We start from the raw sequence: 23,676 nt of genomic DNA on the forward strand, positions 1-23,676 counted from the left end.
ATGATACTCCTAAGAGCAGCAAGAGCTACTAGAAGGTTGCAGGAACAACCTTCATACCAGAAACAATCCCAAGCCACCGGGATTTAACATTAAAAACACACAGTACCACTGGGGGAGGGGGGTGAGAGAGACTGTTTTCTATATCTTTATGAGAATATATTCTTTATAAGCCACAGTTTAGCTAAAGTAAATCAAAAGAGATCTGAACAAATGAAGGGACAGTCCATGGACAGGAAGACTTGGTGAATTAAAATGACACTTCTTCTCAACTTGATCTGTAGATTCAATAAAATGACAAAAGTTCTAGTAAATTATTTTGTAGATTCAAAGGTGAATATGGAAAGGCAAAAGACCCAGGATAGTTAGCTATTCAAAGAGGACAAAGTTGGAAGACTAGCATTATCCAACTTCAAGACTGACCTACTAAAAAGGTCTAGTAATGAGACAATGTGATACAAGAAAGAAGCAAATAAAATAACTTAGTATTTATAAAGATAAAGGTAATGGAACTAAGGCCGACACTGACAAATTCACTCCAAGGTGGGAGGTTGAAACAGATTTCTCAATTTTCATAGGATGAACAGATCAACTGTTGACTATGAAGATGACCGAACAACCCATTACACAGGATCGAGACGAGAGTCCCAAGTAGAGAAAATGCCTTTGTCTGTAGACAAGTAATTGTTGTAGACTCTCTAGGACTCTGCTCACACCAAACATAAAGCTTCCTAAGAGCAGTAAGAGCTACTAGAAGGTTGCAGGAGCAACCTTCATATCAGAAACAAGCCATCAGGATTTAACATTAAAAACACCTAGTGGGAACTCATGAACTGCGGGCCAATAGCTGTGGAGCCCCCATGGGACTGGACTAGGCCCTCTGCATAGGTGAAACAGTTGTTTACCTTGAACTGTTTAGGGGGCCCCCTAACAGTGGGATCGGGATCTGTCCCTAGTGCATTAGTGGGCTTTTTGGAGCCCAGTGCCTATGGTGGGACACCTTGCGCAGCCTTGGTTCAGGAGGAGGAGCTTGGGCCTGCCTCAACGGAATGTACCAGGTCCTGCTGACTCCCCATGGGATGCCTTGCCTTGGAGGAGGTGGGAATTGTGGGTGGGTCTGGTGGGGGAAGGCTGGGGGGCAGGAGGAGGGAGAAGAGGGGGATCTGTGGTTAGTATGTAAAATGATTAGAAAATTTCTTAATAATAAAAAAATAAAAAGAAAAAATAAAAAGAACAGTACCACCACTATACTAATAATTAGTATACCAGGACAAGAAGCAGAAAGCAGCTGCATGAGAATGGATGGATGGAGAGTTCAACTAGTGGTTGTCTCTAGCGGCTGGGCAGGTCCAGCTGGAGGCAGGATCAGAAAGAAGTGCTCAGGTAGTTTTGGTTGTACTGCTAACAGTCTCGTGCTTGAATGGTGTGTTCATAGTGTATTCCAATAGGGTAGATCTTAACTTGTGTTCTTGTTACACATATTCTTTTGTATAAAGTACAACAGTGTAATAAAAATCTGTTGCCCAAATAAAGTGTTCATGTTTCAGTATGTGTGGGATTTTATCTTGGTGTAGAGGTATTTCTAATCTTATCTGTAAAAATGTTAGACAGTGATTCATGTCCCCTTCCAACAGATGTCCCATTCCAGTAACATTAAATAAGAGCCTACCACATCCAGTATGTCTCTTAATACCAACAGCAACCCCTAAAATACCAGTGAGACAGCTTTTCACAACCATGAAAAGAAAGTTAACGTTCATGAGCTACTTTGTTCCATCTTCTTAGGAACCTGAAAAGGGCAGGTTCCTTCTTTTATGGATCATCTGTTTCTTTTGCCTTCACTTACATCACAGAATTATGTTTAAAGTAAATGCTTAGCTGGGCGGTGGTAGCACACACTTCTAATCCCAGCATTAAGGAGGCAGAGGCAGGCAGGTCTCCGAGTTTGAGGCCAGCCTGGTCTACAGAGTGAGTTCCAGGACAGCTAGGGGCTACACAGAGGAACCCTGTCTCAAAAAACAAAACAAAACAAAGTGAATGCTTGTACATTTCCAAACAAGTTAAGCAATAGTCAGATAGGGAATCAGATGTCTTTTCTATTTTGAAAACCCTCTAGAGTGGGAAACTCCACAGTTTTCCTTATACCCATCACACTGTAAAGCATAATTTCTTTTCACTAACAAGACTTTGAGTTAAAATAACACGAAAAGCCTTAAATTAAGCATTTTTTGACAACACAGGTCCATATTTTAAGTTAAACTTTGAGGTTTTTATTTTCCACAAACTCACATTTAAGGGATGCTTTGGAAAAAGGAAGGTGTTGAACCCTTTATTTCTTCATTCAGAATATTAGTTTTGACATTTTATAGTTAAAAAAAGAGAGGCACAAAAAGAGGACTTATAACGTTCAACATTTTTCTTTTTAAAATTATTTCAGATCAAAAAAATTGGAAAAACTACTGTCAAGCCTTCACCCAGATTCTCTACACGCTCTCATATTCCACAGCATATAGAAAAAACCAGGAAACTGACACTGGCATAATGTTAGTGTCTAACTCTAAAGCTTTAATCATGCTTGAGCAATTGTCTCACTTTCTCTTCTTCTTTTCCCCCTCTGGTCCAGGAGCCAGTCTACAGTGACAGGAGGCAGTCATTTTTTGTGCCTTATTGGTCCTCCCCTTCTTTATGACATTGACACTTTAGAAAAGCATGGGCCAGCTCTTTGGTTGGATGTCGTTTAACTTAGATTAGCTAGGGATTTGTCCTGATTAAACTCAAGTTGAATCTCTGGGATAAAACACCGCAAGGAGATCTCATGTCTCTCGGGCTTCACATCAGGAGCAGACCAATGCCAGTTTGTCCCGTCACTTCTGGTCTCAGGATTAATCATTAAGTCTGATCGCAGGATCGAGGTGGTGTTTGCCAAGTTTATACAATGTAAAGTTAGTGGTTTTCTCTTTGCAAGAAATCAGTATGGGAGGGAGATTCTTAAGACATAAATAAAGGAATATCCATTTTTTCATTAAAAAATTCCCTACTAGCTTCCCCATCCACTGATTTCTTTCCCTGCAGTAGAAATATTGAAATATTTAGCAGATGCTGAGCGTCTAATGCCATTGTTCCTTCACACCTGCTACCTGGAATTTGACTGTGAGGGACTTCACTTGTTATTTGTGTATTCATTAAATTGTATCATAAATATCATCAGGTTCCCTTGCCACTCCATGGGGAATAATCTGTTACTGTCATTATTGATTTTGAATGACAAAGAAGTTTTGGAACTAAAACTAGAACCACTAAAACTAGCAGCTTAGGTCCCAGTACACCTGGTGAGCTGGAGGAAGAGACAGTTGTAGCACAGATAAGTAGGAGGGCTGCCGCCACTGAGCCAGGACTATGAAGGGGAGCACTGGAGGTCTAGGAGAGTCAGGGCCCAGTGCTGGCCTCTGGGAACCCTTCAGAATATCAACACTTTGTATACCGAGAACCTAGGCACGGTTACCTTCTGATTCCAATGAACCCTTTCTAACAGTTTAGCAAGTTTGTTCATTTTCAGTTCCTTTTTGAAAACTTGAGTGAGAATAAAGAGATAATGAGAACAAGATAATAACTGAGCCCTGGTGAATGAAACTGCTATTCCATACTGACCCAGGTGTCATACAGGTAACTGAGGTAAACCCTGCCTGTGAGCACAGTCACCTGCAAAGCAGCCATCATGTGTGAGTGGGACGTCTCCGTCCTCTGAAATACTGATTCAGATTTTGAAACCCAGCTCTGCCGGGTTGCACTTGGTCAGTGTTTCAGTTTCTCCTTGTCCCTGTGTCCTCACAGTGCAATCTTCCTGAGAAGGGCCAGGGCTCATCGTTTTGTAGAAGAGATGGCACCTGCGATCAATTAAATATAATTAAAAGACTTTCCATTTTTAGTTTTATAACTGTTGTATTTATGAGTTTTACTCATAATTATCAAAGTTTTACTCATAAAGATAAAAGAATTATCAGTTTTCTTTCTATTAAAACAAGATAGACCAGCGCCTTGGTAGACTACTTACACAATATCAAATGATTAAATCTTTCCTATTGAGTGATTTTTATTTCTCTTTGAGGGGGGCACTGTTGATTGCTAGTAACCTTTTTTCAGTGTTGGGGATCATGCACATGAGGAGAACATTCTATCATTGAGTTACACCCACAGGCTGATTCTTTGATTAGAGTTTGAGAAAATTTATCTTAGAGACTCCTGGCCAAAAATTTCACTGGATAGCCCCTTCCGTCCTCACTGGAATGTACAAAGTGTGCCCTGTCTCTGCCTCCACCTTCCGATCTAACAATTGTGAAGTGTCTTTCTCTGTTAATTTTCCTCTATCTCTTGATAAAGAAACTTAATTCTGAATTCTCAACTGTGTTCAGTAAAAGCTAAAAAAAAAAAAAAAAAATGACTAAGGTGATGCCTCCAAACTGTTCTTTAGCTTCTTGAAATGTCTGACTGTAGTCAGTGTAACTAGAAAACTGAAGGACAGTATGATTGTGGTGACTTACTCACCCCATGATTTCACTGTTTCCTTATTTTTATTATTTAATCATTAACTGGAACTCTTTGGTGAGTGATGATGGAATCAATCCTAAGATAATGGATTAGCACAGTGTTTCAAGATCCAGGGAAAGTGAGATGACTTTAAATTCCTCCAGTTTGTCTTCCATTTTCAAAGAAATATTTAAGTATTTATTAAATAATATTAAATATTACTATTGAAATATAAGTAATTTTTTTTTGCTGGTCGGTAAAGGCACTAGCTGCCAAGCCTGTTTGCCTGAGTTTGATCCCTAGAACTTACATATTAGAAAGAGACAACAGACCCCCACAAGTTGTCCTCTGATCCCCACAAATGTATACATATACACATAGGCACAAAAATAAACAAATATAAAAAAGAATTTTTTAAAGTAATTTTCTATTTGATCTTTAGAAAACTTCCAATAAATACTCATACAATTCTTAGAAATGTACTTCATAGGAGAACTTAAAAACTAAGCTTGAATCAGCAGACAGTGGTGTTATTTGAAAGGATAAGGAATGGGACACTTGGAAGAACTCTTCAAAATCCTTTTCAAACGTAAGAAAAACATGCCTCGAATAAAATCTTAGACTAGTTTCAAAGTTCTAGAAGCTCTTTGATTTTGCTAACACGTGTGGCTTAAGACTTGCTTAACTCAGTAGCAGACTAGTTGGCACAGTTAAATCTTAATTCAGGAGCTGACTGTAATTAGGGAAATGCTTATTCCAGAGCCATCCAGGTTCTTTGAAGATTCCCTGAGTCTTCCAACAGAGAAACTGATAGGAGAGTCTTAGTGACCATCACTTTAACCTAGGTTGTTACCCCTATAGATAATGGCCAGAATATCAATACTGTTAGCCTTGGTGTAGGATTGTACACAAGATGCTCTATCTTTCTGTGTTTATGGTGGAGGGATACTCTAATTGTTTGGCATGTTCACTGAAGTTAAGATCCCTACTTTGTGTTTGGAAGAAGTAACTGTCATGAGAAGGTTAGGAGTGAGGCTGGACTTGATACTGTTTTGAATGTCTCTCAACACTTCAGATTCTACACGTCAGTACCAATAAGTGCATAGAACTGGTATTACCATGATTCATCCATACTGCTGAGCCACTGACAGGCTTCTGATTTCCCATATCTCATATCCCATCTTGTTGTGTCCTTCTGTAGATCTTTATTAACAATGAATGGCAGAACTCAGAGAGTGGGAAAGTGTTCCCTGTCTGCAATCCAGCCACAGGAGAGCAAGTGTGTGAAGTTCAAGAAGCAGACAAGGTATGTGCTGCTTAGAAGATTCCCTGTGGAATAACCACCAATAACAGTAAAACAATGCCTGTGTGTTCTAGATGCCACACTTAGACTCAAGCATCTCTTCTTTGATGACAGCAGATAGTTCTTGTGTACTGAGTGTCTCTTTTCAGTTGAGCCTCTTCCTCTTTAACAGGTGGATATAGACAAGGCAGTGCAGGCAGCCCGCCTGGCCTTCTCTCTTGGTTCAGTGTGGAGAAGGATGGACGCTTCTGAGAGAGGACGTCTGCTGGACAAGCTTGCAGACTTGGTGGAGCGGGACAGGGCAGTTCTTGCAGTAAGTAAACTAAGAAAGCAGTTACGTTTCTACTCCAAAATGACCGCTCAACTGGAACGTATTCTGTGGAGTGTTGTTGGGTAGGGGAGCTGGGGAAGTGAATAGTACGTATATGAAATATGAAAGATCTTTGGGGAAGCTCTTGGTGGCATTTTGAAGGGAAAAAAAGCCATAGCATTGCATCACTACTAAGGATCTTCCTTTCTCATTTTCTCTCATAAGCAAAGCAGAACACATCCACTTGACAAGCAAAACAAAAGCATCAAGAAACAGGACCTCCAGGCTGTTTGTAAAGGACAAATGCCAAGTGGCTTTTTGTAAATCAAATAGGAAAAGAAGGATGTGGACCCTCATGCATTCTACTCCATTTGTTTACTGTTTTCTCAGAATTATGAGAGAGGTTGCCATTTCTGTTCACTAGAACTATCACACACACTCCCAACAACACACACAGGAACTTCTTGTGATCTGGTGGTTTTGGTTGTTTTTGCTGTTGTTTTTAAAATAAAAGTTACCTTGAGGACTGGAATGTTGGCTTAGCAGTTAATAGTAAATACTGCTCTTCCGGAGGACCTGGGTTTGGTTCCCAGCACCCACATAGGGTAGCTCATAACTTCCTGAAATTCCAGTTCTAGGGAATCAGACCTCTGGCCTCCACAGGCATCTGTATTCATGTGCTCATGCGCCCTCACATACACTTTAAATAATACAAAGAAATATTTTTCTAAATAGCTAGTTTCTTTGAGAATGAAGACTTTCTGAAGCTAAGGACCATTTAGGAATGTAGGTAGTGTAAGTCAGGGATCCATCTTTGGATGGTCCTCAACTGGTTATGGGCGCCACTTTTTCTCTGTTTTATAGACCTTGGCTCTTTGTTAGCTAACTACTTTAGAAAATGTATTGTCTAATTTGTGGACATATAAATGTTCTTAGAAGGACTGGGAATTACTGGCTCTTTTATAAAAGTGAGCCAATGTAGAGTGACAAGTAGCACTTTAAAATGAGCTTTGTTTTGTGGACTAAGTAGGTAAATTGTGCTGTCAGTAATCGTATTATTTAACTTCATTGAATGGAAAATATTTCAGCTTTAACTTTTCCAGTAATTAAACAATTTTATACCCGTATGTGTTATATAATGCCCTATTACAGAGAAACATGAAATTATAAATATCCATTTTTGTTTATTCCATTTGTTAAACTTCTAACAGCCTAGTATGTCTCAAGTGCAAATAGTCTTACTTCATTGTTTCAGTGGTCATTGTTTTTGTAACAGACTTCATCAATTTAGGAACATGTCATTAAAATAATGTTTATAATGTAAAGCTGTTTATTATTGCTATTTTTATAAATGGACCAGATACTTTACTCTTAATAGATAATGGTTGTTAACATAAATGTTTACAAAAACCAGTCTTTAAATTGTTAAAGTCTGGGCTTCCCCAGAGGAGATCTTGTTTATTTGGTGGTAATAAATAAGCTTGCTATGCACCATGAATATTTCACTTCTCAGCAGGGGTCTTGGCAGCTGTGCAGAACATTTTATATCCGCGTTGAATGCACACAAAACCAACATCCCTGCTTCTCTTTGTGGATTCGAATTACTAGTGCACTCTCAGAAAGATCCCCGTTCCGCTCTGATCATTAATATAACAGAAGGTGGTTTGACAAGCAGAGCGTTTCTTTATCATCAGTTAAAGAAGCGTTGTGTTTATATATCTGGACAGTGGATAAGGAAAACACACAGGCACAAGAACAGCACGTGTATGTCCATTGTGGTCTTTTACTAGTAACTAAAGCAAGTCTGTTAGGACTGGACACCTTCCTGTTTGGGAAAGTGGAGTTGAACAAGTGGGCATCACCACTCATACCCAGCCAGGTTCCCTCTATTCCTTGTTTCTTCTTCTGTAGAATTAGAATCACTGCAGTGTATCACTACAAAGTTCTGAGGACTTAACGCTTCTCTATTTCTTTTCCTACAGACCATGGAATCCCTAAATGGTGGCAAACCATTCCTGCAAGCTTTTTACATCGATTTGCAGGGAGTCATCAAAACCCTGCGGTATTATGCAGGCTGGGCTGATAAAATTCATGGAATGACCATTCCTGTAGGTACGTGAAACTTGAGTATGTCAAAGAGGGCAATGTGGAGCTCTGCCGGAAATACTTCACCAAACACAAAGAGCAGCCATCCACAATGCAGATATGAGACACTTAGGGCAGCTTGAACTGAGCATAGGGCCAAACAGATTATGTCATGAACTCTGACAATGTCCCTCTTTTTGTGTATAGATATAAGTGTGGAGGGCCACTTAAATCGGTTTATCAGTCAGCTATCAGATAGCTATGCAGGATTAGCTGCTAAGAGCTAGCTTAGACCCTCAGGATGGAAGTGTTTGGAATGGAAGGGGATTCAGCAGAAGGGGATCTATTTTAGCTACTGGATGGAAGAAATTTTATAGGAAAGAGACCAAATAACATGAGGACCCACCTCATGGTTGTCAGTCTAATACCAGGGGACTCCTGAGGGGAGATTGGGTAAGAGAGGTCATTAATTACTTAGATATTTATTCTCAGATTAGTTCAGCCCATTCACATTTGTCCTTTGCAACACCATAATTCAATATCAATTTGACTTCATTGTTGATTTTTACATAGTGAAGTCCACAATTTAGGAAGGTCGTGTGGTCTTTATGTGTTACCTGATTTTTATCTGCAAAACATCCCCAGTTTTTGTTTGGCCTTATAACATAAGAAATAAATTCTTAAGCCGGGCGGTGGTGGAGCACGCCTTTAATCCCAACACTTGGGAGGCAGAGGCAGGCGGATCTTTGTGAGTTCGAGGCCAGCCTGGTTTACAGAGCAAGATCCAGGAAAGGCGCAAAGCTACACAGAGAAACCTTGTCTTGAAAAAGAAAAGAAAAGAAATAAATTCTTTTACATTTAGGATATGATAACTCTGTGCAGTCCTGTAAAACAAACTGGAATTAAAGAGTGTATGCCTAATGAGATATTAAGAACTTAGTGTCTCAACAAGGTCACTTGACTAGTAAATGTGTTAAGAATTACGGCATTGTTTTGTATATATTGACTATAGATGGGCCATCGGGTGTAGAGAACAAATATCTACCTTGTTTATCTTCTTGAAGGACAAACACCCTTTTGCTAGAAGGCTTTGGGAAGGGGAGAAGAGATCATGTTTCAACCAGGTGCCATTCCTCTGACTTGGGAGTTGTGCCCACCACCCTCTAGTCCGTCTCACTCAAGACCCATTATTAGCTGCTGTTGCAGAATTATGCAATATCAGTTTGATTCCAAAGGGCTCTGATGCTATTTTCTTTATAACACTATCCATTATTCCCTGGCCTAGCACTCAGTGGAGCCATTCTCTCTGACCATAAATCCTGTGCTTTAACCCTCCTGTGGCAACTCCTACTTAGGATGATTAATAATAATCATTACTTCGATTTATTGGATACTTTTCCTTGCTCATTTTTTATCTCTTCTGTTGTAACAGCCCTGAGAAGTATAATTTCCTCCTTTTTGATCTTTTTCACTCAAATCAAGAGTCCCTGTTCCTTTTCTGCCCATACTTCCCTGTGATGGAAGACGAATCAGACTTCTTTACAGTTTGCTAAGAGTGAAAGAAAGAGGAGCTGTGGTGCCCTAATTTCCTCGGAATGAGTGTTGATTTTATTGATTTCATAGTAAGTAGGAAAATGGGATCCATACTTTAAGCTGAATTTTGTTATAAAATGGCTTTATGATGTGTCAACATACAGCACATACAGCGAAGGTTTAAAAACTGCCTGGGTTGTATAGTTATTTATGTTTCATCTTTACTCCAGTTTTACCTGCTAAACTGACGAATGAGCCAAAAATGCAGATAATGATCAGACCCTGAGCTTTTGCCTTCAGTCAGCTCGGTCTGGTACTGTCGATAGTGAGTGCATGGGTGAAATCTGAAATTCTGGTTAATCATAATGAGAGTGAGGGCTGTTTGCTGTAGTCACTTGATAAAAAAAGGGGGTAGCTGAGTGGATGGTGACAGGAAGCAGTGAAGTCAGCCCTTCACAAGGAACCTCTTGAAGACATTGCAGAGAACCTAAGGGATCCGTAAGTCTGATCTCATTTTATAGACACAGGAACCAATTACAGAAGAGTAAACTAACTTTTTTTCAAGGCTGTGTACTGAAATGGTGATAGAGCTGAGACCTATTAATGGAAGACTCAGGAGCATGTAATTCACTTCTTAGAATCTACTGTAGATTCCTGGGAGGAATAGTGTTAGTGCCACTTCATGCTAAGGTCAAGTTTCGTTGATTGAATAAGAACCCACAGAATTTGTCACTATTGAGAAGTGCTCAGACAGGTCTGCATGGTGTCTACATACACTGGAATCTACTAGAATACAGAATGGAAACGTTCTATATAGTTTTGGATCTAAATGTTTAATACTCGGCTTATTTAAAGGGTTGCTGTTTCCTCCAGAGTAATTCTAATACAGTCAAATGCCCTACCCTTGAGCTATACCACCAAACCCAGAGTAGTTCTGTGTGAACGTTAGAGATGGGAAGATGGTGTCCATTCACTGAATTATGTATAAATTCTCATGTTACTGAAAGAACTCATTTTATTGTTACTGGGTATAGAAGACTTGCTACAGCTATTGAAATGCCCATGGTTGTTATCACCATGAGCTTGAGGTTCGTATCACATATCTCAATTTCTGACACATTAAGTTTTTTTTTTTACTATAATTACATCATTAGACTTTATGTCCAGGATGTGCCAGAATATGAGAATAAAAGCTACATTAAATTTTTTTTTTTTTGGTTTTTCGAGACAGGGTTTCTCTGTGTAGCTTTGCGCCTTTCCTGGATCTCGCTCTGTAGACCAGGCTGGCCTTGAACTCACAAAGATCCGCCTGCCTCTGCCTCCCAAGTGCTGGGATTAAAGGCATGCGCCACCACCGCCCGGCTACATTAAAAATTTTTAAAGCATTTCTAGTCTCTGCCTTTAAAAGTAATGTTTGCCTTGAAGTAATTACCCAAATATTTAAACTTTTAATTATCTAAATATTAATATCTCTCTCTGTCTCCATCCCTCTGTCTGTCTGTCTCTCACATCTCTGTGTAACTTTATTAAATCCCCAACAAAGGACATAGGGAGTGGCTCAGTTTTTCACAAATATCAAATAGATTTATTCTGTACTCTCCTCTAGGACAGAGGCTTTTCCTAATGTGCCTACTGTGTGTACAAACCCAGCAGACATGAATGCACTGCTCAGCCAAATTCAGAGCGCAATGGGATATCCAATTGTAAGACTCTTACATTCTTCGTGACCCGAGGGTTCAGAATGGATCACCAAGATCACTGGGTGCTTTGTTTGAGCATTGAAGTGTGAGAGGCACCACGTAGCATCTAGAGAACATGGGTAGCTTGCAAAACTAGTTCTATACAGTAGTAAGTGAGTAGACATATTTTATTTTAATTCTTAGATTTAACAAATATGAGAAGAAAAATGTTACAAACCTTTGAAACGTGTCCTTGGTAATTTTCCTTGAAATGAGGCCAGCGAGTAGCTCTGTGTGCATTGTTAAGGAGTGAACCACCTGGCAGATGAAGCAAGTGACAGAGCTAGTGACACTGGAAGATTAGGATGGTGGCTCTCAAAGGACTGGCCCTGGTGACAGGATATAGAAGCTCGGGGGACTTGTAGTAGGGTCCTGAGAGCTAGGAAGGGCCTCTAGTCACTAGTCCTCCCCAGGGGGCCCAATAGAAGGTTCATCTCTCATGTTTTCCAGAAATCACCCAATTGGGGGTGTCCCTTGGACATATAGAAGCACCCATTGAGTTCACAGAACCCAGGGCCTTTCCTTTATTCTTTCCACTCAGTGTTCTCTTGAGAAAAGTTCAAGAGCCAAGATACCCTGTGTTTCTTTGCTTAGCACTTAGTGAAACCAGCTGTGAGGACTGGGAGAGTCAGTACCCTTTCTGTGCCAGCCTTTAGCTCCATGTGTATCAAATCTATGAACAGATTGTCAAGCACATTTTATTCTCCATAACTCAGTCTCTTAGGACACAATTATCAAGTCAGGTTTACTCCCCACAAGATCAGCCTCTAAAGCTGTTGTCTACTCGTCTTTCCTTGCTTTCATTTTTCAGTAGTTTTCAACATTACGTGATACCTTTACAATCTTGCATATGCAGGACAGAGATGGAGGAACCTGTGAATCACTGCGTTGTACTTACGTGGGTGACTAGAGAATTTGCTCTGAACCGTCCATTTCCTCCAGTTGTACTGAAGTAAACACTGTGTTCTTCAATTCATCTTCCCTTTACTTCCTGCAGCCATCTGTCCTCATCTCAATGACCGACCCACCTCCAACTCAGTGCTTTGAATTGGGCCACTTGAGTGCATCACCTTAGCTAAATCAGAGTGTAGTGTGGGAGCTTTTCTTGCCAATGGAATTTTATAGAGTATCCATCAGGGTTGATGCTCCTCAGGGAAGCCCTTGCCATAGAGTGATAAACTGATGGACAGCAGTGACTTCTGCTGGCACAGCTGATGGTATCTATTCTGACGATTTGTGAGTTGTCTCCTTACAGAATCGGTGTAGTTTAGTTGGTTGTTTTGTTTGTTGTTCTTTGTTTTTTGAGACTGGGTTTCTCTGTGTAACAGCACTGGCTGTACTGGAACTCACTCTGTAGACCAGACTGGCCTTGAACTCACAGAGATCGGCTTGCCTCTGCCTCCCGAGTGCTAGGATTGAAGGCGTGCACCACCGCCGCCCAGCAGGTTAGTTGATCTTGGTTGATTAGTACCGCTTGGACTAAATAGTGTCATCCTCTGAGTAGTTTCTACATATCAGCTCCCTGTCCCACCTGCTCAGAGCCTGCTCTCCTTCTCTCCTCCGTTTAAGCTAGTGTCTGTTAGACAAGCCCGAAAGACACGGTGAAGATTGGGGGAAGTTTGGCAATAACATGGCAGTGACCTAATCCCCTTGATCGTCACAGTGTTCCTCAAACAACCAAAATAACGAAGGACCCAACAGAAAAGGGGCAAAGGTTTTAAATCAGAAGGAAAAATTGAAAATGGTTAGTACATTTATCCTTAAATATCATTAAACACGATTCAAAATCAAACACAAAACAAGTTGCCATTTCCCAGCTTTCATATTGGCTAAAATTCAGATATTCAGAAAACTGATAAAAGAGTAGAAACCGTAGCATGTTGTTAGAACTTTTTATAAATTTTTCTATACAAGATGAGTTGGCAAACATTTATGAAAACATGAAAGACACATACAATTTAATCAAGAAATCCCAAAGATATACTAAGGTATGTCAAGTGTTATCCTTTGCGTTGTCTGCAGCAGTGTGAGCGAAGAGGTCACCTAGTACTGTTACTGAGCATGGGGACGTGAGAAGGCCGGGAGGGGTGGAGCTTGATTACACCTGTGGTGAGAGCCTGCCACATCAACGTCCTGCAGAGAAAGCCTTGGAGAAATGAAGGCAATAGATAGCAGCTAATTTAGAGAAGGACTAGAGATGGGGGGCGGGGAGGTGAGAAGTGGGGAAGAGAAAGAGAAAGAGGAGCAGAGAGACTTTATTTCAAAACCATAATTTTGAACTTAGACGAAACAACCCTGGGTGATAAACATCAGTGGTTAAGATGTGTTGAGAGACAAAGATTAACAGCTTAATGAGTCATTTGTCACTGTCTCCCCCACGCCCTCCGGTCCCCACCTTCACCCTCAGTGCCAGTGGTGAGGCTTCTCTGAGTATTAGCTGGAGCTTCACTTTCCTTGGGGCTTGGGGGTGCTGCTTTCAGTCAAGTAACCAGAGTCCATCAGCAGAAGGGAAACAAAGACTTGGTCCAACAAGCTTTTTAAAGTACCCAGAAAAAAAGCAACAGCATTTTTCTAAAGAATTTGATTTGGGCTTCCTAGATCATTGTTGGAAGTCCCTACTATTCCTACAAGATACTCAAGGCTGGTCAATATTTCTTGAGCTTTTCCTCTGAGCCCCTAGGGATTCAAAGGCACCCTCTTGTCATACCTCACTGAGGTGGAACTTTGGACCTGCCCGCGTCCCCAAGACTCAGGTTGTGCCTGTGGCAACTGCATTGAGTGAGGGAATATATCTTATTTTTCTTCCTCACGTTTTTCCAGCTGCCCAGCATAAAAAATGTGCTCACTAGCATTTCACTATTAGTGGCTTTTAATTTTGAAAAATACCCAGTGAGCTGTTTAAAAACTTGAGGTACTTGAGCATTTAAATCAGCTAACTATTCTATTTGAGTTACTATTGAACATAAAATTGAGTTTTTAACGTGTTCCAGTTTTAAGTTTCCTCTTTTAATCCTGCTTTGTGTATCATAAGCTTGTCCTCCATCTTGTCGTAGATGTCCTCTCCTCTGGCATCCTGTCCACGTGGTAGGTTTGTCTGTAGCCACCCCCACATGAACACATGCCAGGTGCCAGCTTGGGTGCACGGTAACTAGGATGCGCTTCAACTTTATTTCTGGTTCAAGGCCACCCGAGTCCTCCCTCTGAATTCCCCCTGACCTAACCCGTTTTGTGGAGTGATTGCGCTTCTTGTTTTCCAGATGGAGACTATTTTACTTTCACGAGACACGAACCCATTGGAGTGTGCGGACAGATCATCCCAGTGAGTGTATCTTCTCACACTTCGTATTTATTTTCACTTGACCCAGTTCTCTTCAAGACACATGAAACATGGTCCTTGGTGATGTGTGTTTTCCATTACTGGGAAGAAAAACTTGAGCTCATGTTGTTGACATGTCTCTAACAGCCTCCCAGTAAATGCTTATTTGAACAGGTGAATAGAGTTTCAGGCCTATTACCATGAGTTGAGTTCGCAAGTCACGAAATTCTCCTGATAAAAATAAGCAAAGCAAAGTACGTGTATGAATAACCCACCCTTGATTATGAATGTCTGTCTGCTTATGGGAAATTAATATGTGGTTGTATTTGCTTGTTTGTGTTTTAGATTGGCAACTCATCTTTCCAGCATATTGTTTTATATGGTCTCTTAATCCCTTTCTTCCCACTGTCTGTTTTCACAAGACTCTAGAGAGAAGATGCTTCAGAAGACACAGCAGTACAGTTAACATCATAGTCAAAACTGAAACCGTTCCCCGCTGTTTTCTATCTTGTAAAGAAAAATAGATGTAGTGACTAGTGTTTGGATTGGAACATTAAACACTGTTCTTCGCTCTCTCCCATACACACCCTTGGCACAATACAAAGAGTCACTCAAGCTTCTAACAGTACTATCTCATAGTTCTGGCTGGGATTTCAGCAGGGAGGGGGGCGGGGTGCTGACATCAAACTCCAGTATAGATAAGACAAGAAGTTTTCTCTTGCAAAACATAGAGGAATGACTCAAGAATAATCTTTGAGTTTGGGACCAAAGATTCTTAGGGGCTTATTAATATTAGTTCAATTAGTAAGCGCTGGTTTATTTGTGACCTTCATTAGAGAATGAAGAAAGGAAAGAGAAAGGTTTGGTTGAAGTTCTTCCTCTCCTCCCCGCCCCTTACCGTGGTTGCTACCTTTTCTGTAAGCATCAAACCTGCCCCTCTTGCCCTTCTCAGATCCTCAGAACCACAGCTTCCCTCACAAGGCAAGAGCGCCTGTCAACCCCTCCCTCAGTTACTGCCTCCAAGATTTACACACTGTAGATGGAATTAAAACATCACCAAAGACTCCTAAGTTTATAAACAACTAAGGGGGAAAGAAATTGGGTGTTTGGTGAAGGCAAGACACTTGTATATTTTTGCAGCTTGCTAGAGCCAGTGAGAACCCTTCAAGGATGGCAGCTGAGGTGCCTCAGACACCGACACAGTGTGGTCAGGGGCTGAGGCCAGGGGACCAGGAGTGCTGTTTCCTTCCTTACTGAAATTATCAATGACACTTGATAGTAAGGAGTCCAGGCCCGATCTTATGACCACACAAGCCTACTATTCTACTAAAGTCAATTTAAACCGTGTTAATCCCCACGTTCATATATTCATAAAGATGCTTTAGTTTGGTTTCCATGGTGTTTTTTGCAGTAGGGAGGAGGCTGATAAAATTTTTGTATACTCATTGATAGGTACATTTTTATACAATTTACAGTTGTACGTTTTATGACAATACATGCAAACATGCCACATTGAAATTCACATTGTCTTAATGGTAATTGATAGCTAGGATTTTAGTTTCTTGTTCATATACATAAAACATTTTTCATGCCAATGTGAAAATCTTGGTGTAAAAATCCTAAATTTAAGGGGGAAAAAAATCACATATTGAAACTTTGGAGCAAAGCCCAATTTTAGAAATATGTAAACAAAATAAAAAGTAAAGCTAAACAAAAATTAAAAATGACTCCCTACCCCCTTTCAGCAGGAGCTTTCTTTAGGTGGATGGTGGACGTGTAATGCGTTGACCAGAGAGAGAGAGAGATTTTCAAGGCCAGTGCTGTTATCCTCTTCAGAGTGATGTCATCAGAATCCCAAAGGTCTACACTTGGCAGTAGAGAAGATTTATGTTCAGGACAATTTTCAAAATCTGACAAACTGACAAGTCACAGCTTGAAAAAAAAAAAAGTCATGGAGAAAGTTCCCCCGTCTATTAACTTCGCTCTTCCCTTCCAGTGGAACTTTCCCCTGCTGATGTTCACCTGGAAAATCGCTCCCGCACTGTGCTGTGGCAACACAGTGGTTATCAAGCCGGCAGAGCAGACACCACTCAGCGCACTGTACATGGGAGCCCTCATCAAGGAGGTAGGCAAAACAGACAGCAGGGGGCTGCCTCGCCTCCTTCATGTGGAACCTGTGAAGCAGAGCCCAGCCAGCCTGAAAGGGGATGTTCACACGCACCATCCTCCAATTTGTGTTTCTTAGGCTGGCTTTCCACCCGGAGTCGTCAATATTCTGCCAGGGTATGGACCAACAGCAGGGGCAGCAATAGCTTCTCATATTGGCATAGACAAGATTGCGTTCACAGGCTCTACTGAGGTAAGTACCTGAGAGACCACGGGCTGAGGGACAGTCCCATGAATGAGTAAAGGGGATTGCTGGAAACGCAGGTGTAGGGGTGCACATTTTTAATCTCAGCACTGGAGAGGCAGAGATGGCAGATCTCTGAGACTGCTTGCCAGCCATCCTGGGCTACTTGGCAAGTTTAAGGGGAGGGAAGGGTCTCTGCCTCAAAAAAAAAAAAAGGGGGGCAATTGCTTCTGAGGAATGACAGACACTTGAAGTTGTCCTCTGGTACACATGCACATGCACATACATATACACAATCAATACATAAATAAATGCTGCAAATAGCAGCCATAGGCTCGACACCCACAGTGAGTCCCCAGGCCCCCGAAGGGGCGCCATCAGTCTCATTTGTAGAGCACTGAGTGTGAAAGCAGAGGTACACACTGACTCTATGTGATTCTGTCTGTGTAAAAACTACCTCAGAGGCTGGGGCTCTGGACACTTTTAGTCAAGAATATAGGACAGAAGCAAGTAAAGAAGCTGGAAATCCGAACTGGTGTGTAGTGGAGATTCCAGGGTCTGCTTTCCCCTTCTCTCCATTTCCCCAGGTTCTGTAGGTACAAGTGTCTTATAAGCCCTAGGGTGCTACAGGGCAGAGGTCGTCAAAGCTTTCTGTGAAAGGCCAGATACTAAGTGCTGGAGACTGTGCAAGCAATAAGATCTCTATTGCATTACTCCACTGTGCCCAGCTGGTGCCGAGCATGCGTGATATATATACTAATGAGTGAGGCTGTGTGCAAGTAAAACTTTTTTCATAGATGCTGAAATTTGAATTCTATGCCATTTTTTGTACATCAAAAAAAATCTTATTTTTTTTTCCAGATAGTGAAAAATGTAAAGACTGTTTTTCTCTAGAAAGTCATATCAAAAACAGCAAGGCCAATACGAGTGGTGGTTTACAGACTCCTGATTGTCACAAATCTGCTGTTCCGTCATGTCTGTGATTCGGGTTCAGATGATATAAGAGTTTTCAAATGTCATTAGAGACTAGATGCTGAAGAGTGCCTAATAGGATCAAACCAGATAACGGAACTGGAAGTGTTGTTCTCATTCCCTTTCTGTGAGCTCGCACTGCTCCAGAGCTACGGGGACCCTTGCTGGAGCCCCCTGGGTTACAGCAGCACAGAATGTAGGATACCCTCAGCTCTACAGCAGTGCAGCCTAGTAGGAGGAATGAGAGCTGTGTCTGCCAACTAGAGTAGGAGATGGAAAGGAAACAAATGAAATCGGGTTTAGTAACAGATTTAACACCATGTTTATAAAGCATTATTTCAGCCTGTCACTGTAGAATTGGTAACTCCATATTTGACGTTCTCTTTTTCCTATGTAGTCTTTGAGATCTGGTGGATGATTTACATTAATAGCACAACTTAGTGCCATTATCCATGTTGCAAGGGATCCATAGCCACATGTGGTTGGTGGCCCGCATACCTGACAGCAGCTCTAGAAGCTTCCTAGAGTCAGGTGATGCAAAGTTAATGATATTTAGTTAAATGGACTCTTATTGATTTTGTATAAGATTAATAGACTTCGATGACAATTTACAGTTAAAAATGATTGAATTTTGTATTTGTTGAGAGTTTAAATCCTCTGTTTCCAACCTTTAATTTGACTTGTACTTGCTATCATAATCTTGCAGTGTATGAAACATACAAACCCAAGTGTGGACGTGAAGGGAAGTGTTCTTCCTGGATGCGCTCAGTTTGCTGCTTTAGAAGTATTTGCTAAAGACTGGATGCTGAAGAGCACCTGCATCCCATTAGGACCAGACTAGAAAGTAACATCTACAAAGCAAGCCATTGGAAAGAATCCTGAATTAAAGACTGAGGCAAAAATATAGGCAGCCTTTAAACAGAATCACAAGAAACCTACATCTTTATCTCATATGACTATGGTTGACAAAAATCTTGAATAAAATACATCCAAACAGAATTAACAGTATCTACAAAGGATTATATACCACAACCAAATAGAAATTTATCCAGGAATGAAAGGTTGGTTTAATATAGAGAAACAATCAATTTAATACTCCGTATTAGTAGAATAAAAGACTAAAGCTACACAATCATCTCAATAGACATAAAAAAGCACCTGACAAAATCTGCCCAATACAGAAACTTATACACAACTGTTTATAACATTATTCCTCAAAGTAGAGACAACCCAAATGTCTATCAAATGATGAGTTGACAAAATGTAATAAAGCCACCGATGATATATTATTCAATAATTTAAAAGGGAAAGAAATATATATAACATGAGTCAACTGTGTAGACATGGAACTTAAAGAATTTGGTAATGCCAGGCTATGTATTTTATGATCATACTTAATTGAGAAGTGTCTAGAAGGGGCAAATGTACAGACTCAAAGCAGATTAGTGATTTTTAGGGGCTAAGATGAGTGACTGTGAATGGACATGAAGTTTCTTGTGGCTTTGTTATAATGTCCTGTATTTAGATAACTGTTATCATTGTGGGAGTTGCAGAGTTCTGTTAATAAACTAAAATGCCTGAATCACATACATCAAAAGGAATGTCCTATAGGGTATGAAAGAATCTCAATAAAGCTGTAGAAAATGGATGATTCTGATGTAGGCTTTGAACTTTGGATATTAACAGTCAACACTGGTTGGGCAAATACTTCTTAATGCCAGCCAAGTACTGGTCATCCTACCACATCACCTCAGCAGCTGAAGAAGGTGCAGGGGTAAGCTAAGCCCAGCCGGGAGGTTAAGTTACTCGCCCTGCTGCATGCTAGTACGTTACAAGGCTGTAGGCCATACCCAGAGTCCCTGCGGCAGACAGTACTGCACCCCTTTCTGACTGCAGGCTTGTACAGGCCTGTAGCAGGCAGGCTTCCTTGAACTCTGGGATAGCATCGCAAAGAGGGTATTTATTTCTTCATTTATTCTTTGCTGTTGTTGTTTGAAATAGTCTTCCTCTGCATTCTGCAGGCCAGGCTGGCCTCAAACTTATGACAGTCCTACAGCCCTAGGCTAGAAAATTCAAGGCATACAGATGTGAACCACGATGCCCAGCTCTCAAAAAACACAGTTTTTAGATGATGCAAATTCTTCAGTGGAAAACTATTTCATTGCAAGAAGCATTTAAAAGTATTTATTTCTGAAAGGCTTTCACCAGTGTTCCAATTCATTTTTTTCTAAAACTCAAATTAGGATTGCATCTTCAGTACCTCCGTTGTTTGATCTGGGACAGGTCATTTATCTACCACTTTCTGACACAGGAATTAAAGTTCGATCCCCAGCTATTTTAAGTTGTTTCACTAACCTTTACTGAGGACCAAGTTACCATATACTGTTGGGATTTGGGGATGCACCAGTGAAACATGCATGTCAAGGTAGCCTACAGGACAGTCTCTGAGCAGCTCTTAGAGTGGTGTGCAAGCACACAGGAGGAGATGACATCAGACTGTTTCCTTTAAAATTTCCTGCTTTTAAAGATGCATTCTAATAGAATAGAACCCAAAATTTCCTTGTGAATTTACCTTGTATCTTGGGCATCTAGAGAAATTTCACTCTTCAAGATATTTAAACTTGAATAAAAAGTTACTTCATTAAAAAATAAAACGTGCTTTTTAAAAATAACATCATTTCCCCTCCCTTATTTTTTGAGATGGATTCTTTTTCAAAAATATTTATTTCTTTTTATATGTATGAATATTTGTCTGCATGTATTTATGTGCATCACAAGCATGCAGTGCTCACAGAGGCCAAAAGAGGGCATCATAATCCCAGAACTGGAGTTATAGATGATTGTGAGTCACTATATGGGTGTTGGGAACCAAATCCAGGTCCTCTGCAAGAGCAGCCAGTGCTCGTAGTCATTGAATTGAGCCATTCTCCAAAAAGGAAAACAAATGTTTAAGGAAATGATAATTCTGCCTCTTAATTCTGTTGTGGTTATCTCAGCTGGGAAGGATTTGGATCTACCTTCCTTTTAATCTTACCACTGAAGAAAATGAAACTGCAGGTTATAGGAACCAAATTGTGAAGAGACCATGGAGGAAAGGACCCCAGCTGTGGAGACCCCTGTGAGCAATGTGTTGCTTGACATTAGTGTGCAATCAGTGATGCTGGTGTTAGTCATGTCTCAGAATCAATACCACATGCCAGGACCAGGACCTTCTGAAAGGTCAGTGCATACTTTTCTGCAATGCACAATGGAAGGTTAGCTTTTGATGCATCCTGGCAAGAACATGCAGGTATTTTTTTGTTTTTGTTTTTTGTTTTTCATCTTTCCAATAGTTCTACTTTTGTCAGACATTTAAAATTCCAAAACTTCAGATTATATACCAATCCAGTACCCATTCTGCAAAGTTTCTTCAAAATGATGTGGAAAGGATGGGGAAGGGAGCCAAACACAACCTTAAAACTGACCACACCTGGTGGGACCTCCTGAGCAGTCAGTATATGTTCGATTTCCTAATGTCATCCACAGTTGATGGTCTAGCCTGCACCAGATCTCATCACCCAGTGACTGGTGAACTTGGGACCTCCTTGTTCTTGCTGGGTTACTTCATCTTTAAAGAGTATAGAGTATGTGAGAGTAGATAAGTGATGAGATTTTTCTCTGTCACTGTTTCCCTCAAATCATCATCCTGGTCCTTGGCTTATGGTACTCCGCCACATTAGACCACATTAGTTTCCATCAGCAAAACTATGCAGTGATATAACAAGCAAAGATCATGTCTGAGTTGAACAATTCACAATCAGCTGAATTAGCACTGTGGTAAGCAAAAACTCTCCTAGAATTCTATATTCACTTAGGAAGTTAATCTATTTCAGCTCGAGTTAATATCCCTTGATCTTTTACTTAGAAAATAAAGTACTACAAGAACACTATCAATGCACTGTACTTTGCCTCACTCTGGAAAGCAGTAGATAAAGCTGTACTTTTTCGGGAAGAAATTCAAACAGAGGGTTCAAATTACACTAAGAAGAGCAATTAAGATTACATATGCCAGATTTGTATGTGAAACCTCAACTTGATTTAGATGCCTATTATGGTTGTATGAATTTCGTCACAGGACTTGTTAATGTGCAGTCTTTGCAGTCCTCAGATTTCCTGTCTGCAGATTAGGAATGATTGTTACCTACTTCGTGCCTTGAAAGGGTGAAAGAAAGTGCAGTGGAATGTTTGGTGTGACGCTGGTTCTTAGCAAAGTGTCAGTGAAGATGAGCCATCATTGTTACTTGGGAATTTTGTTTGCTTGCTTTGTTGTTGTTATTGTTATTTGTTTGAGACAGGCTTTCCCTGTGTAACCCTGGCTGGTCTAGAACTCTCTGTAGTTGGAGGAAGGCTGACAGAGATCCACCTCTTGAGTGCTTGGATAAAGGAGAAAGCATGTGCCGCCATAGCCAGATGTTTGCTGTTTTGTTTGTTTGTTCGGGAGGGGATCTTACAGGGTGGGGGATTGAGACTGGGTCTTTGTAGCCCTGGCTGTCCTGGAATTTCGCTATGCAGACCAGGCTGACCTCACATCTACAGAGATCTGCCTGCTTGCTTCCTCTTCCTGAATGATGGAGTTAATAGCGTGTACCACCACTCCAACTTTCTATTTATTTCTGAGTGACATTTATAGGACAATCTATGCTTGGGGAAGTATGGTATAAAACAGTGGTTCTCAACATTCCTAATGCTGCGAGCCTTTAGTACAGTTCCTTGTGTTGTGGTGACCCCAACCATAAAGTTATTACGTTCCTACTTCTTAACTGTAATTTTGCTACTGTTATGAATCATCATGTAAATATCTGGTATGCAGGATATCTGATGTATGACCCCTATGAGAGGGTCTTTTGACCCCCCCCCCCAAAAGGGGTCATGACCCACGGTTTGAGAATCATTGGTATAATAGAAGAGCCAATGGATTCTCCCAGACAAGGGTTAGGACCCAGCTTTCCCATAGTGTGATCTTGGCCTCCTTCCTGTCCTTCATTTTTCACGTTTGGCAGGCTTGTAGTAACTCTGTACAGGCTTATTTGTGGGTTGGGACAATACATTTGGAAGGTCTGCCATTATTGCTTGGCACGTTGAAAGATTTCAGTAAACACTAGTTGAGTATGAAACTTCCATTTGCAAAGAATGTCTGTCGAAGGCTAATTCCCACTCTCCTCTGGCAGTTTCCCTTTCCTTTTGTTTGTTTTGTGGCTTTCATAAATAGTTTACAGATATTTTTGGCTTCTAGTAAGCAGTGTATGTGTGTTTCTCTTCTGTTTCATGTTTTGGAAAATTGACCAAGTGCTAGCTTGCATAATAAGCTCTTTTTAAACCCTTTAGGTTAATTAGTGGACTGCTTAGAATGTAGCCCAGGAAGAGAGTTTGGTACCCATTGAAAAATTCAGTTAGTATTCCTTGCTGTGATCTAGAGTAGGGGCCACTCTTTCAACCAGGGTTTGCCAAAATGAGATTCTGTGGCAAGGGGGACTTAGGAAGAAGAAACACGTAATGTAAATACTGTTG

General features: G+C 40.7%; 1 protein-coding gene across 2 annotated transcripts in view; it reads left to right on the plus strand.

Annotated features, from left to right (window-relative positions):
* Aldh1a2 (aldehyde dehydrogenase 1 family member A2) overlaps window positions 1-23,676 on the plus strand; it is a 113,051-nt gene that overhangs the window by 65,754 nt on the left and 23,621 nt on the right. For both annotated transcript variants that reach the window (XM_052713746.1, XM_052713737.1), the window contains exons 2-7: window positions 5,723-5,827; window positions 5,997-6,137; window positions 8,117-8,246; window positions 14,749-14,810; window positions 16,804-16,932; window positions 17,053-17,166. In XM_052713746.1, the coding sequence (XP_052569706.1) occupies window positions 6,063-6,137; window positions 8,117-8,246; window positions 14,749-14,810; window positions 16,804-16,932; window positions 17,053-17,166 (510 nt within the window). In that variant the 5' untranslated portion in view covers window positions 5,723-5,827; window positions 5,997-6,062. The remainder of the gene's footprint in view (window positions 1-5,722; window positions 5,828-5,996; window positions 6,138-8,116; window positions 8,247-14,748; window positions 14,811-16,803; window positions 16,933-17,052; window positions 17,167-23,676) is intronic.

This window comes from Peromyscus californicus, unplaced genomic scaffold (genome assembly GCF_007827085.1).
Source record: "Peromyscus californicus insignis strain IS unplaced genomic scaffold, ASM782708v3 Scaffold_11__1_contigs__length_118956290, whole genome shotgun sequence".
Taxonomy (NCBI): domain Eukaryota; kingdom Metazoa; phylum Chordata; class Mammalia; order Rodentia; family Cricetidae; genus Peromyscus; species Peromyscus californicus.